Source organism: Cimex lectularius, unplaced genomic scaffold (assembly GCF_000648675.2).
Source record: "Cimex lectularius strain Harlan isolate CLEC.00 unplaced genomic scaffold, Clec_2.1 scaffold135, whole genome shotgun sequence".
Lineage (NCBI taxonomy): Eukaryota > Metazoa > Arthropoda > Insecta > Hemiptera > Cimicidae > Cimex > Cimex lectularius.
The window spans coordinates 628,270-644,317 of NW_019392793.1; the positions used below are offsets into that span (position 1 = coordinate 628,270).

At 33.9% G+C, this 16,048-nt stretch overlaps 3 protein-coding genes across 10 annotated transcripts in view; 2 read left to right on the forward strand and 1 right to left on the reverse strand.

Annotated features, from left to right (window-relative positions):
• The window catches only part of LOC106663618 (transmembrane and TPR repeat-containing protein 4), a 34,581-nt gene extending 31,980 nt beyond the window's left edge, over window positions 1-2,601 (forward strand). For both annotated transcript variants that reach the window (XM_014388568.2, XM_014388567.2), the window contains exons 6-13: window positions 464-666; window positions 733-907; window positions 1,049-1,248; window positions 1,318-1,425; window positions 1,481-1,622; window positions 1,861-1,975; window positions 2,132-2,314; window positions 2,381-2,601. In XM_014388568.2, the coding sequence (XP_014244054.1) occupies window positions 464-666; window positions 733-907; window positions 1,049-1,248; window positions 1,318-1,425; window positions 1,481-1,622; window positions 1,861-1,975; window positions 2,132-2,314; window positions 2,381-2,532 (1,278 nt within the window). In that variant the 3' untranslated portion in view covers window positions 2,533-2,601. The remainder of the gene's footprint in view (window positions 1-463; window positions 667-732; window positions 908-1,048; window positions 1,249-1,317; window positions 1,426-1,480; window positions 1,623-1,860; window positions 1,976-2,131; window positions 2,315-2,380) is intronic.
• Window positions 2,602-2,708: 107 nt separating this feature from the next.
• LOC106663621 (MICOS complex subunit MIC27-like) lies at window positions 2,709-11,560 on the reverse strand. Of its 5 annotated transcripts, none has more exons than XM_014388584.2 (6): window positions 11,536-11,560; window positions 5,409-5,542; window positions 5,198-5,337; window positions 4,893-5,138; window positions 3,182-3,573; window positions 2,709-2,841 (listed from the first exon to the last, which is right to left on the reverse strand). In XM_014388584.2, the coding sequence occupies exons 1-5, from the start codon at window positions 11,539-11,541 to the stop codon at window positions 3,197-3,199; spliced, it is 903 nt and encodes a 300-aa protein (XP_014244070.1). In that variant the 5' UTR covers window positions 11,542-11,560; the 3' UTR covers window positions 2,709-2,841; window positions 3,182-3,196. The 5 variants fall into 5 exon arrangements, with proteins under 5 accessions (XP_014244070.1, XP_014244069.1, XP_014244066.1 ...); XM_014388583.2 differs by lacking the exon at window positions 11,536-11,560 and adding an exon at window positions 11,134-11,326; XM_014388580.1 differs by lacking the exon at window positions 11,536-11,560 and adding an exon at window positions 10,067-10,458.
• Window positions 9,128-16,045, forward strand: LOC106663619 (beta-catenin-like protein 1). Of its 3 annotated transcripts, none has more exons than XM_014388571.2 (11): window positions 9,128-9,200; window positions 13,091-13,315; window positions 13,377-13,655; window positions 13,742-13,901; window positions 13,960-14,183; window positions 14,257-14,405; window positions 15,027-15,208; window positions 15,264-15,442; window positions 15,516-15,705; window positions 15,771-15,876; window positions 15,956-16,045. In XM_014388571.2, the coding sequence occupies exons 2-10, from the start codon at window positions 13,172-13,174 to the stop codon at window positions 15,857-15,859; spliced, it is 1,596 nt and encodes a 531-aa protein (XP_014244057.1). In that variant the 5' UTR covers window positions 9,128-9,200; window positions 13,091-13,171; the 3' UTR covers window positions 15,860-15,876; window positions 15,956-16,045. The 3 variants fall into 3 exon arrangements, with proteins under 3 accessions (XP_014244057.1, XP_014244055.1, XP_014244056.1); XM_014388569.2 differs by lacking the exon at window positions 9,128-9,200 and adding an exon at window positions 11,342-11,463; XM_014388570.1 differs by lacking the exons at window positions 9,128-9,200; window positions 15,956-16,045 and adding an exon at window positions 11,342-11,463 and having other exon boundaries at window positions 15,771-15,941.
• Window positions 16,046-16,048: the final 3 nt, after the last annotated feature.

Consider the following 16,048-nt stretch of genomic DNA (forward strand, 5'->3'; position numbering starts at 1 on the left):
TGATGTGCGACAAGCCACTATGCTGTTTTTATGAAATGAGGAAAGAAAATCATTTCCTTCTTCTGCTCATCCCCTGTTTTCTGAAATATTCCATTTTCACATGTATTTAATTTATATAAATTAAACATAAGAATATTTCAATATAAAATAATTGCACTATCATCCGAATCTGAACCTGCTTATTATCACTGATTTGTGTGACTATGCCTTCAGTGGTGGGCTTGTAAAGTACCCTCAAAAAATTCGAACACTTACATGAGAAAAAGCATAGATTAAATAATTGATAATAGACAGACGAGACCAAATTACAGATTATATCAGTGTTGAAACAATGCCTGATCTATTTTACATAAAATTGAATGATTCCTCTCTCCTCTGCCCATGTAAAACAAAATAATTTGTAGTGAAGCATCTTTACAAACTGCACCATCATATTTTCCTTAATTGTATTTATTATTTTTAGTTTATAAACTACAACTATGTATATGTTATGAACACTTGGATTACGATATGCCCGTACTGGTTGTGTTTTGATTGGTCGATGGGGTGCATTCCATTAATAATGAGTCTTTTTGATCTGAGAATACTCTTTGTCCTGGTCTATTGGCTGTTTTGCTTAGCTTTGCTCAACCGGACTATCCGTCTCGGCAAATGCAGTCTGGCACAGTGAGTACTTTGATTTTTTTAAATTTTACTTAGTTTTATTTTATAATTGTTTTTTGTTAATTTCAGGCAAATCATCATGGCTATTGGTTTTGTAGTCATATCCTTCTTTCCTGCCTCAAATATTTTATTTCGTGTTGGATTTGTTATAGCGGAAAGAAATCTCTACCTCCCCTCTGTTGGATTTTGTATGCTTGTTACTATAGGGATTGAACAACTGTACTTAGGTTTAAAAAGAAAAGCTGTACGTTGATAAGAATTTTTGTTATACCTTCATTATTATTGATTGATTGATGATGTAATTAACACCAAATAAGTTTTCCCTTAATTTAAAATGAGGTTCATTTATTTGAAGTTTTCCTGTTACACAATGAATTTTTTTAAGGCTCTATTTTACTTATTGGGATTACTCCTGCTAACTAATGTATACCGGTGTCACCAAAGATCTTTAGACTGGTCTAATGAAAAAGTGCTTTTCTTTTCTGGACTCAAAGTCTGCCCTTTAAATGCCAAAGTCCATTACAACGTTGCTAAATCTTCTTTCAATGTGACAACCTCCGTGAAGCACTACCGAGAAGCCATAAGGTAAAAAAGAATATATATATACACATATATATTTCTATCAAAATGTTTCATTATCTTATTTTCCTTCAGGTTGAACCCGGAATACGAACAAGCATTGAACAATCTTGCGAACGTACTTAGAGACAATGGAGATATTAAAGAATCCGAAGAATTGCTGAGAAAGGCAATTAAAATCAGGTAAAATCTCCAGGGATGATAGATAAAATTGAGATTAAATGATAAAAATCTGCAGGCCAAATTTTGCCACAGCTTGGATGAACCTTGGCATCGTGCTGGCTCACATGAGGCGATATGACGAGGCATTGGACAGCTACAAAATGGCACTCAGCTACAGGAAAAACTATCCCGACTGTTATTATAATTTGGGCAATTTGGTAATTTGTTATTTTATCCCAAAAAAAGTTTTCCTTATATTTTTTGTGTGGTGATTAGTGACCATTAATCAATATTTATTTAGAAATCGAGAGATGCGGTCTGGTGTGATGTAGGTTTCAGAAAAACATTTTTTTTTAAACAACAGGCACGATAAAGAAAATGTTTTTCTGAAACCTACATCACACTAGATCGCATCTCGCGATTTCTAAATATATATTTTTTATATTTTTATTTCAGTATTTGTCACAGAAAAAACATCTGGAAGCTTATGTCGCCTGGAGAGAAGCAACAAACCAAAAACCTAAACACTCAATTGCTTGGAATAATATGATAGTTTTAATGGATTCACTTGGTAATTATGTAACTAGTAATAAAGTTTGATTATCATTACTCGTGTCAACTAAAAAAACTATTATGTATTTTATATAATTTAACTATTATTATCCAGGCTAAATATTCCTTGTTGAAACAAAAATTATATTAATTATTAATGTGATTATAATTACAGGTGAATCAGACAGAGCAGAAGAATTGGCTCTTGAAGCTTTAGAAATACTACCAGATGATCCAAACCTTCATTTCAATCTAGCAAACACTCTCGGAAAGAAATCACAGTATGAGAAAGCAGAAGAGCATTTTAAACAGGCCATAAAATTAAAACCGCAACAAGCACTCTTTCACACTAACTTAGGTTTTATTATCATATTTTATTATTAAGTTGAAATTTTTTGTTCTAATAAATTGACTCGTTTCGCAGGTGTTTTGTACCACAGGTGGAAAAAATATAAAAAGGCAGAGGATCATTACTTAAAAGCACTCAATATCAACCCTGACCAGAAGAATGTGGAACAAAACTTAAAAAGCGTTCAAAAACAATTACTGAAAACAATTTACAGTGAAGTCAAATAATTTTTTTAAATATTATTTTTTACTTGAGTTTTATTACACAATAAAACTTCTTTTTACAACAAAAAAAAAGCGTTTCTTTGTGAAAATATGACATCCAGGAATAATAACAAGTAATGGATCTTCATGTTACTAATTGTTTATTTTTAACATTAACAGCTAATAAACATAAAAATACCTTTTATCGCTTTATATGTTTATTGTAATTCGACAAAACGGAAATTTGTATGTGTTCTGAAAGAGCAATCACATTTGTTCATTCATACTAACAGAACATTTATTTCAATCCTGACTCTTGACAAGTTTCTTTATCTGAAACAGAAATAATTGAAAATAATAAATATGACAATTATAATAATGTTTAATGCTGAAATAAAACAACAATAATAATGGAAAACAATAGTTTAAATGCAATGAGTGTAACCACAAAATTGGATAAATGTTTCAATTAATTGGTAACACCAGTTCAAAGAAAACTGCAAATTTGATTATCAATATTTGCAGATAAAAAAAGCAAATTCTTCATGCAAAGACAAAAACAAAAGCCGCACATAAACAAAATTTATATATTTTTGTCCAAAAGAATTTTCTAAGATTATCCTAATTCAAATTAGGTAATTATAGTGAAACTAGCTTTGTTTAAAAATTATACCAAGCAAGAAATCTTTTATCCGTAACGTCCATGAACAGGGCACCAGTTTTCGGATTGTTGTTCTGGACTTGAGACCGGATTTGTAGACAAAGTATATCCCGGGGGACAAGGCGGAGGAATACATGAAGGATCAGAGGATGGTGGAGGTGGAGGTAGATTACATGGTGGTGGAGGTGGAGGTTGGTCTTTGGGCGGTGGTGGTGGTGGAGGTTCGCTGGGTGGTTGTGAAGGATCCTGATTGTCACATTGGCTATCGTGGCTGAATTTATTATCAGATTTCGAACTAGAAGATCCTTTTTTCCCTTCCTTTTTGTGACAGTCGGCTAGAGCCAAATGTTTCTCCTCGATCTCATTACATAAATCTCTGTTTAACTTTTCATAATTGACTTGATCTGAAAACAAGGTTACTTGTTAAAATTATTTTTGAAAGGAAAAGATCTATACAGTATTAACCTTATGTCATTTAGTATACTGCTTAATAATGAAAAATGTTCTTCAAGTACAATAGATAATTAAACTTAAGAATTCAAAATATAATAACTTAGAAAATGTAGGAACGAGATGCCTGGGAAAGAAGGGAGAATATAGGATTCATATCGTTAGAAATTATAAATGGTGCAGTGAGTGTGCTGGTCAATCTTTTTAGAAAGATAGTTCCTATTCACAGTTAATTATTTTCAACGATCTGGATTTCAAGCTTATAGCTCTTATCAGGTTGAAGGAATTTACAACCATGCCTCTTGAAAAGAATTGTAAGAGTGACTTTTAAATGCTATAAGCTTGAAATCAGGATCATTGAAAACAACTGACTGTGTTTAGGAAGTATCTTTCTAAAAAGATTCATATTGTTAGTCACGGATATTTTGAAATTGGTCATATTCATTTTTAGTAAAAATTGTTCGTTCATAAAGGGTAACACAATAATCCAACAATATAGCAAAATGCAAAGAGCTCTTTTCCATTTTGAAAACAAATTTTACACCCAAAAAGAATTTTTGCTGTGGAGTGCAGTCTAGGAATGAGATATTGGAACTACAGAAACACACACCTTACACCAATGCACCAATCCTATAGAATGGTAATGATGTTTACAAATAAGTACATAGACAACAAAAATATTTTTAAAAACAGCTTCAAAGCAATCAATGTTTCGTTAATGTGCTTTTTGGTTATGAAAAATATAAATAAATAAAACTGCTGCTCAAATTTATTTAAAACAATTTTTTCTTTGAATCCACAATATAAACAAATATGCATGAAAAATAAATAAATAACAAACAGGCAGTAAATAATAAACAGAATAAAGCCAAAAAGAAGCGTACACTAAATTGTTTTATGTGAACCAAGCCTAAGCCCAAACCATCATGCAAATTTTTTCCTAGCTTTCCTAAACTTTTACCTCGTAGACATGTGGATCTTCATTTGGTAACGGTATGTGAGTCGGGGTAGCTACGGGTGGTAAAAGGTGAACGCTAGAAGGCACCGCATCTGGTGGTGGATGAGGTTCATCAGTGACGACCAGATGTCCCATCGGCAAGGCCGGCAGTTGGAATCCGAATAGATCGGATGTTACTGGTCATAGCGCGCGCAAGTTAAACGATAATTTTTTTAAGATATCGTTGAACAATACTGTCTAATTTTACTACTGATTTGTCTTTTATTTTTATTTAATTTTAATCTATAATTGTTTTAAGTTTTAAAATTGACTTACCTCCATTCAATAAATGGTAACCAATAACAAAATATCTTTTTGCATGGACAACAGCTTCGCCAGCGAACTGTTTCGCTTCACATGGGTAGCACAGAGCTGCAACTGCAGAACCGCCTGCAGTGGTGTAAAGGAGTCTTTTAAAAATGCCCTTCCTCAGTGCTAAGATGTAGCCAGAAGCACTTCCGATCGCAATGGCTCCGTATCTAGGGACGGAATTTTCATCTTTTCGGAGAAATTTGATAGTATCTAACAACAGAATTTGTTAAAAATAGTAAAGAATTTTATAATTAATATACATTTCATACCCTGAGTTACAGCAGAACTAGTGTGGACAAAATCACTAACTTGGGCTTTGACTATTTTCCCTTGAGAGATTAAGATTTCAAGTTCCTGACGTAAGCAGCATATTGTCTCTTCGATTAATGACTTCGGACAATCGTTCGCACTGTGAACAAAGCCGACTCAATGGAAGCTCCATTCACAATTTTTTACATAATTTATCAGTAAATTAATTACCATTTGACGACTTTATCCTCTTCCGCATAAAGTGGAAGGTCAGATGCTCTGACTTTACCACTTTCTCCATCCTTACTTTTGGCATGTACCACAGGAGAGCCACATGAAACAGGGAAAAGTAGGTGCCTCAAGATCTGTTAATACAAAGTTTTTGAAATTAACACTAAATCTATCACAGTATGAAATTAAAATGTGAAAGTAGTAGAGTTGGTGTTTTGTAATTTGAATATACTGCAACATCAGTTAGCAAAGTTAAAACGTATCCTAGAAACGACCAGTCAGACCATCATCCAAAATATTCAACACCAGACCTCGTTCATTTACTCAATTGACAATTGGAAAATGCATCGGAGTGCATTTATACCAATTAATATTAATTTTGTCTTTGTTGACTTCTAAGCTTTTTTAATCTGTCAAACAGTTTTCTATTTCACATCTTTCAAACCGAGTCTAGATCAAAATCACATGGGTAATGCACATATGCCCAAGGCACGTTAGTTCTTTCAGGTTGAGATGCAAGAGGCTTTGTGACCTTTTCTTTTATCCCGTTCCCTTTACATGTCCAACTTCGACAATGGAAGTGGCACCATAAGTTCGGAGGATGGTATATGAATGTGCTAGCTATTATTTAAAAAAGAGTGAATTACAATTGGTCCTTTGAGAAAGCCATCAACAGAATAAAACTAACCAAGATAAATACAAAAGTATGTCAGGTACAAAAATAAGACTTAATTTTTTCAGACCCTTAGGTAGAACAAAAATGGAACAAAGAGATAGATTGAGTAATAAAAGGACTAAATTTCCCCCTAGAAAAATTGCTAGTCTTCATTTCAACTGTTCAAGCTGAATGTAGATTACTGAAGCTTGCTAAAATGCCAAGTAGACTTTTACTGATGTGAGTGTAACAGACAGCCTGTATTCCAGCAACAGCATATAATGTGGTCTAGGAAGTTATCAAATTCTTAAAACAGCACATTATTTAAAAGAAATGTCAAACCACAAAAATACATTAGGAAAGGAATTAGAAAATAAATAAATTAAAGGGGGCGTCGGTGGCCGCAACGGTTTAGGCATTGACACAACACTCATCACTAAGGTGGAGGTCCCAGGTTCGAATCCAGCGGCCCTGCATTCGAACCCGACATACTTACAAATGGGCTTTTTTCAAAAATGCCAGCACCTCTGCTGATTGATTTTATGTTGTCTTTTGATTTTCAGAACATTGTGCTACCTTAATTAAAGTATTGAATGTTGGTCTCTTTTAATGCCACCTCAGTTGCTTTACTCAGGGTGATGTGCATTTTCAACAATGGACTTAATATGAGTTGATACCAAATTGGGAAGAAGCAATCTTTTTCAATGTCCAATGCTTGGAATAACAAACACCTCGTTTAAAGCCATTGGAATGGCTGTGGCAAGGAAAAAGTATAGACCCTCCGAATGGATTTTAACAATGCTGAACTTGGTCATCAGACAAACAGCAACTACCCAAGAATGCCCCCTAGAAGTATTATTGCCACTTGGACCTGGTAACAATAAGTTGGAATCCCGCTCGTGACACTAACTTTTTCACCTTAATCAAGGCTTTAGATAAAAAGAATAATTATTTGAAATAATAAATATGACCAATTATGTCTGCTAAACGTATACTCTAAATATTGTAGGAAAGTGAGAGAAAATGGGTTTCACCATAAACCAACTCATACTTTTTACAAGAGAAGAAAGCTAAATCTAAAAGCACCCACTAAAAGAGATGAAAAATTTCTCCAAAGAAACAAAATACCTGGGTAAAGCCCTTGACCAAAGGCTCAAATGGATAAAACAAATGGCAACATTCTGCTGACTCTTCTAAGCATTGGCCAGAGATTATGGAGTGAAAACAAGGGACCCCCCCCCCAGGTTGGCGTATTCTTTATACGCCACAACTGTCAGACCCTTGGTGATGTATCAGCTTTAGTATGCTGGCCAAAAATACTGAACAAGAAGACAAAGAACAAGCTACAAAGTCTACAAAGACTAGAGCGTCTCAACATAATAGGAGCAATCGAAAACGCACACGACCTTTCATATTTACATACAAAAAGTGGCTTTTGAGAGTGCCAACTCCTGAGATACAAGGAATAAAGACAGATCTAAGAAGAAGCCACCACCATAAAATGAGAGAAAAACAACGTTAACATCTTTCCAAGTGGTCATAGATAATGGACCTTTGGTAGAAAGGTAGCTTCGTTTAATGAAGAAGGCGTAATGTGGTACACTGATGAATCGAAGATAGAATAGGTAGTTTAGGGGTAAAAAAGCCAAACCATACACTAGCCCATTGGACTAATCCTAATAATTTTCCAAGCTGAGGACTATGCAATACAACTCTGGGCACAGGAGTTAATATTATAATTATTTACATACTCTCAGACAGCCAGGCTATAAAGGCAATAAATGTGTATGCTTTCAACCCTAAACTTGTCTGGTTCCTTGCTTGGAATTGGTAAAGGAAACGTCCGGCCAATTTTTTTAGACTTTAGGAAAGAAAAGGATGAGTTCTGGACTCTCAAAACCAACCTAAGTTCGCCAAATGAATATGTGGTAAAATAATATAAATTATAATTAAACTTCAGTGGGAAATATTTTCCACGTGTATTTGAATATGAATTAATTTTCCATTTTTGTCAATTGATATCAAAGGATGGACAGTGCTATCATAAAATGAACATCAAAGGTAGGTTATTTCTGATAAGGAAAGAAAAAAGATCGGTCTTTTAAAAATAAGCGTATAAAATGATAAAAATAGTTTTAAAAAGACCGATCCGATTTAAACATTTACCTACCTTCCTAAAAGACATATTTAACTATTTTAAATCGAAGTATGGAGTATAAAAAAAACAAATGGGATTAAAATTTTAACTATTGATTACGGGGTCGGAATTCGGATCAACAATGCCAGCGGGCTGACAAAAACGAAAAGACTCGTTCGTTACAGTTCGCCCCTTTTCGTCAGAGACTCGGCTCTCAGGGTTGGGGTTTTTATTTCACTTTCTGCATGTGTGCGTGTAACAAATTTAATTTTTGTTGATTTTTTATTAGTGATGAAGACGTATTCCGGTTAATCCTGTTGGAAAGATACGTTATGAAATTACTAATCTTAGAATTTGTAACACAAAATGGACGTAAGAAAAATACTAAGTTTAAAACAATTATCTTACAGAATATTATGCTATAATAATAGTAATAGCATTGTTTTATACCCTTATTCCCATATAATTGAAATTTGTCGTGCCATGGCTCCGTACAGAGAGCGTATAGGCATGACGCCGGATTTAACATCTCGGGCAGAGTAGTGAGTTTCTAGGTACTCTTCCGCTTTTTAGAGAACGTGGTTTTTTTTTATTGCGTATAGATCTGTTTTGTGGTACAAAATAAAAACACAGAATCCTCCATCAAACACAGAATTGATCCAATAGGAGAAGTCGATTAAATCTAGAATGCTAGACACAGTAAGCTTATTAATAGAACTAATTTGAAGGTGGGTGTGAAGAGCAATTCACTTTTTGGAAAAGATAGTTCTACTCACCTATGCAGCTATCCAGATTTCGAATATTCACGTCGAGAGACGTGTGCCTTCTGCCTGATGATAAATATTTATTACTCGAAATCCGGATAACCTCCTAAAACTTATGTGAGCAGAATTATCTGTTCCAAAATGTGAACAGTAAGCTTATGTTATAACAACCCTCACCATTACTGGCAAATTCTCTACTTCAGAGAAGGCTAAACTGACAGGACTATATAACATGGGTATGTTCAATGATGATTTGAGTATATTAAACTTCGAATGGACTTGTGACATTTTAACTATCATCTTTGTCCTTAATAATTGTTGTAAGAACCTCTGACTTCAATTATGATAGTCTCTCAATACGCTTGCTATTTCTTCCAAACTAGAAATCATCTATTCTTTATGAAAACTGAATAAAACTTTTTAAAAAAAAATATATATATATATATTCCAATAATTGTCGTCTGTTTCTTTTCGACCGTTGGTTCGTGAAGAGCCTACAAAAAAGACAAACACCTGATAAAGAACCTAGCCCTTAATATGGCGAAAAGGAGAAATGTGTCTGGCAGACCAAGCAAATAAGAAATGTGTACCAAAATGAATAAAAACGACGTTGTTCATCACCTCGCAGACCTCAATAAGGCATCTCAAAAATTTTATCTATATATATAAAACAGTTGCGTGACTGACTGACAACGCACAGACCAAACCGCTGGAGCAGTGCATTCCTATAATGACATGGTTAACCGCTAAGAAAGAATTTTTTCAAATTCCATCTCTAAAGGGATCGTATGGACAATTTTTTACCATGTATAGGCCGAATTGAACTGAAGAAGAGAAGAATTTGAAAAACGAGACATTATATTAGAAAGCCATATAGCACTCTGCAACGCATTAGAAAGGTACATTAAAACAGAGTCCCGCGAGGACGAAGTCGCGTGTAAAAGCTAGTTAATAAATACAATTCTAGTTTTAGATTACAATAGCTTTTAAAATTGCCTTTTGCTCCAATTGTTGCGTTTTTAGAATATAACACATACTATTTTTTTCCTCTAAAAGACGCAGATTGTCGCCGATAGTATGAAACAGTAACAATTTGCCTTACCGCAATCCAAATCAGTCCGAGTTTAAACAATGGTCTGTAAACGCAAGAGACCTCTTGGTTGTCGATGTCTGGCAAAGGGCATTTCCTCCCGAACCATCCTTTTCGACAAGACCGCTTCTTTTCCTTGACAGGGGCGCAAAGGAAAGGAAATCTGCAGTCTGGGACGTTAGTTTCGTGGACGCGGATCCCCGGATAGCAACCGTCTTTGTTGGATGACATAGTGTCTGTTGTTTTTGTAAGCTGTCGGCTTTCCTCAAATGTACATTTGTCCTATTTCCCGACTCCTTGCTTGAGGGCGAAACATATCGGCTCAATTCTACATATCCGTTTTATGGAATTTGTATGACTAACATGTGTTCAAAGTTTAGTTTTTCTTTTGATTTTTTTAATTAATAATTTTACCATTCACAAAAGCCCTGATGTTTCCATTCATCAGGTCACATCTACAATTTTGGCTTTTGACCGACTTATTGTCCTAAATTTGGCCAATTATTGTTATTTATATAAATACCAATGCAAATTTACAAAAATTATCCTACACTGCTGGGCTGCTGAAATGCCAATCGTTCAAAAGACTTGAAACATAAAAGACACAATCTTTAGAAATGTTGACATGCAAAAAACTACTTTACATCAAACCTTTTGCAAATATTTACTCTTTCATTTTATCAAATTTTATCTTTTATTTTTAATGCAAGTGACAAGTAAGTGGATTCTGTGATTCCGTCCACTGACTCTGTTTAGATTATTGGTTGTATTTTTTTTATCTGGATCCGCTCTGTCTCGCTATTTAACCTCACGACTTGAACCGAGAACTCATGTTTTATGTCTAAGTTATAGCCTCATTTGTGAAGTAGAGGAACCGAGGCGGTAATAAAATAGCTGTTATATGCGGACCCATGCAATGATGCAATGATTTGTTTTTATTCCATTATAAACAATATTTTTATAGTTTATTTTTTTTTTTAATCTTAAATCTGAATTGTTTTAGCTTGTCTCTTAACTTTAAACGGTCACAAAATATATAAATATATTTTTTTCTTTCTTTTTAAACTGAGGCCCCTTACCATCAACATTGAAATTCAAAGATGAAAACCGCGGAACCGACATCTGAAAGGCTTCGGTGCTCTTCTTTTACATATCTGCCAAAAATATTTTGTTACACCCTATTGCAGTAAAGTTTAAATTTTGTGTCTGTTAAAATAAAAATTCTCCGAACAAAAAAAAAGAAACAAAACAAAAATATCGATTTGGCCACTGTTATATCATTGTGGGTGCAACCTTTTCAGTGTTTACTAACTAAAAATCTATTAAAACAAGGTTGTTTTTTATGAAACGTTTAATGTTTAATTGATATTTTTTGAGAAATGGACATCGGAGAGCTACTTTCCTTCAAGGTATTAAACATTAGATAAGAATATCTGGTAAACATGTGCTTAGCCGTTGGAAATTTCCGTATCTCGACTTACCAACATTGAAGTCCAAGATGTAATCCATAAAAACTTTCATTTGACCTGGTCGATTTTAATTATTCCTTTTTATTAGGGCCTGAAAATAAACTAATTTTTTACTCTACTATATACTTATCTTTTGATTTTACTTTACTGACAAGTCAGGTGCACTACATTTATTTAACAATTCTGATCTTTTTTTGGCCTTTTCGAATCTAAAGCTGGCCTTTATTTTTGAAATTCCTTCATTCCGTTAAAAAAATTCGATCTAAAAGCCAAATAAAAATTGATCTTTATTTTAAATAAAATGAGCTTAGTATGAAAAGCTTTTAAAATGAATCTCTCTTATTAACCTATCACAACAGTTTAATCAAAAATTCCAGTTTGATAAAAATTGGCTTTAACTACAATAACTAACTTATATCAATATGAAATCTGTCACACTGAGTCTGACAGACTTATATGTTAAGGCGCTTACACACTAAACAAATCCCGTCCAACGAATACATCACTCCAAACATTGGCCATCCTAACTCATCCTCATCAAACCAAGGGATTTGGCCATGTGAAATCACAGTCAACAACGTCACCCATTTTGATGTTACGATCAGAAGTCCAAACTTGACCAAGGCCAACTGCTTTGTTGGTTCAGATTTGCAATCGCCGCCAATGAAGTGGTTGGTTGTCTTCATTTGGCCGATATTTACTTAGTGTGTATGCGCCTTTCAGTTATTATTATAAACCATATCGATAGTTCCCCCATGGCTTCTACCCACCCCTAAAATACTACTATTGCTAACTATATGTAATAAAGTCACCTCCCCCAGCTTCATTTATAGCCAGAAGTTTCTAAAACCTTACCCTCATCTACATTTGTTTTTATGGATGGCTCCAAAGGAACAGGAACTTGAAGAATGAAAAGATCTAGTTCTGCTAAACCCCATATTGAGCAACTATAGCTGAGCTAGTTGGACTTTACTCTTTGGAAGATAGAAGAATTTTGGCTTCGGCATTGATCTTGTGGAAGATATTTGACAATACGATTGACTCCCCTTAGATCTTGTCCTGCATCGGTATAGAGTCTCCCAGCGCCAACTACGCTCCTGTGCACTATTTTGTGTTCCCCAACATAGGATGAATTATGATTCGGAATGTTGCCTATCATGGATAGTTTGGCGCATTAATCGGTATGGAGATTTCACAGCCCCTTTCTCAGATTGTTTGTCGGTTTTCTAAAAGAAGATTTTACGAGCTTTAAAAGAGTGATTCACAGAGCCGTGTTCATTTTTATGTATTTATTCAAATATTTTTTTCATCTTGTAGTTATTCTTTCTGTTTCTTTTTTCCTTGGCCACAAGTTATTATTTACTGCTATCTATTGCAGTTATTATCTATTTGTAATCTATTTTTTCGTTATGTTAAGTTTTTAAATTCTAAATTATTATATATGTGTGTGGTGTTTAGTGACTGTTAGTTAATGATTATTTGGAGATCATGAGATGCGGTCTGGTTAATGTGCATTTGGATTTCGTTATCATAGTTGATCCATAATGTTTATTATTTATTTTTAAAGCCTTTGAACACCCCAAAACGTCACCAGCCAGGTGACTTGGACGATGAAGAAGAGAACGAATTTGATCACAAGCAGAAAAAGATGAGAAAGTTAGCTAAGATACGAGCAGCTGAGATTGAAAAAATGGAAAATGAGAGGAGAGAAAAACAGGAAAAGGAAAGGTTAAAAAAAGAAGAGAAGCAGGATGCAATATTGAAACTGGTCGAAAATAGCGAACCGACAGAGGTTGTTGAATTGTTTTTTTCTTTCTTTAAAACAACTTTTCTAAAATTATTATACTTTACAGAATGATGTTCTTGATGAAGCAACTTTGAAAAAGATGCTGCTCTTATTTGAAAAGAGGGCTTTAAAGAATCAAGAGATGAGAATAAAGTTTCCCGATACACCAGAAAGGTTTATGGAGTCAGAGGTCGAGTTACACGAAGCGATTCAAGAACTGCATGCCATTGCAACGGTTCCTGATTTATATCCAGTAATGGTTGAGCTTAATGCAATATCATCCTTGCTTGAACTTTTATCACATGAAAACACTGACATCTCTGTTGCTGTTGTCAACTTGCTCCAGGTTGGTTTTTAATTTTTCAACTTTTTTAACTGCTGACAATTTTTATTATCGGTTATGTACAATTCAATTTTATTTTTTATTTAAAGGAACTAAGTGATGTCGATATCCTGAACGAAAGCGCAGAGGGTGCAGATGCACTTGTGGAAGAACTCTTGAAACACCAGATCACCTCTCTTCTTCTTCACAATCTCCAAAGGCTTGATGAAAACGTTAAAGAAGAAGCTGATGGTGTCCACAATACTTTAGGTAAAAAAGAAAAGAAAAATTATATTTGACTTTTGATATTCTTATATTTAATTTTTAGCGATTATTGAAAATTTGCTGGAACTCAGACCTCAGCTTGTCACTGAAATAGGCAAGCAGGGTTTAATGCAGTGGCTTTTGAAGAGACTCAAGGCAAAGCTCCCTGCTGAACAGAACAAGCTCTACGCCACGGAGATACTATCAATTTTACTGCAAAACAATAACGACAACAAAATCCTTTTAGGAGAATTGGGCGGGATCGATATTCTGCTCCAACAACTTGCTGTAAATTATTTTGACATTTTAAATCTGGTGTTGAAATTTAGCATGTTGTAATCTTTAAATTTGACTTATCCAGCAATTCAAAAGGCATGACCCGAATTCAGCTGAAGAATGTGAAATAATGGAAAACCTTTTTGATGCCCTTTGCTGCAGCCTTATGATAACAGCAAATAAAGATTTCTTCTTGAAAGGAGAAGGACTACAACTTATGAATTTAATGTTGAGGTGAACCATAAAATGATAATTTTTTTTTAAGCAGTTTTCTAAAATGCTTATTTTATTGAGAATTTTCCCTATAGTTTAATTTTATTTTCATAATTTGCTCATATATTTCTTCAAGAATGATATATTAGATTCCATTAAACTAGTCTTAAATAATCATCTTAAACTAGTCTGTTCTGGCTGTATCAAACGATTTGGTCATAGCATATGTATTGATTGGATCATATTTGGACTGTTCGAAGCAATGACTTTTTTAATGTAAAATAAAATATCTAGCTAATGTATTTTGATAATCTGTGATAAATTCTGGTCTGCCTATTCTCATTATTATTATTATGTATTTATTTATTTATTTTTTTTTTTTTTTTGGTCAATTGGGTTTTGACATTTTCCCTACAGTGATCGGTGTTTATTCCTTTTTTAAAAAAGATAGTTAACTTAAGGAACTATCTTTGAACTCCGTACTCACTCCATCATTCATCATTTCTATGTGATTGGTGTTTTCTATCCATCCAAAAAATGTTATTTCATTGATACATGTTTAAATTTTGTATTGATAAAAGGTTTGCAAGTAATTAAAAAAAAAAATGTATTTAAACTAATAACAATTTCGTAAATTTACAGAGAGAAGAAGATGAGCAGGAACGGCTCATTAAAAGTTGTAAATTATGCATTAGTAGGACAAGACGGGAAAGAGAACTGTAATAAATTTGTAGACATATTAGGTTTAAGAACCATATTCCCTCTATTCATGAAGACTCCTAGGAAGAACAGAAAAAAGATTTTAACAGCCGAAGAGCACGAAGGTAAAAACCTTTTGTAAACGTTTAGACCTACTTTCTCATAAACAGTTTATTGCAGAGCATGTTGTCTCTATCATATCGTCCATGCTCAGGAACTGCAGAGGACCCCAAAGGAGCCGGCTATTGAGTAAATTTAGCGAAAACGACCATGAAAAGGTGGACAGGTTGCTCGAATTACACTTCAAATACATGGAGAAGGTCGATGCTATTGATAATGAAATTGAACAACTTGCAGCTGTAAGTTATTAACTATTTCACATTCACATTGTGTGTTTACACAACTCTAAAAAAAAATTTATTTTACGATCAGAAAGAAGAGGACCTTAATGAAGACGAGATGTATTTAAAACGTCTCGAAGGTGGGCTTTTTACTTTACAATTGATCGATTACATCATGTTAGAAATTTGCTCTGGCGGTCCACCGAGTGTAAAACAGAGAGTTACACTTATACTTAATCAGAGAGGGGCGTCTTTAAAAACTATTAGGCATATCATGAGAGGTAGGTATTTTAGAAAAGAAACTATTATGAAATAAATATATTTTATCACAATTTTCTTTCTAAAGAATATGCCGGCAACTTGGGCGATGAAGGCGATTCAGATTGGAAGGAACAGGAACAACAGCACATCCTGCAGCTTGTGGACAGATTTTAAAAACCCACTTTACTTGAGTTTGTTTATTTATATAAAGTTGTATATACAAATATTTGACATTGTAAATAAACTTTTTTTTCTATTTGGATTTTTCAGAAAGTAGAAACCTACTCAAAATGCAACAATCTGTTCCCTGTTTTAACAGAATTGCAAAGGAAATAGTTGAATAAATTAATTTTTTTTTCATTG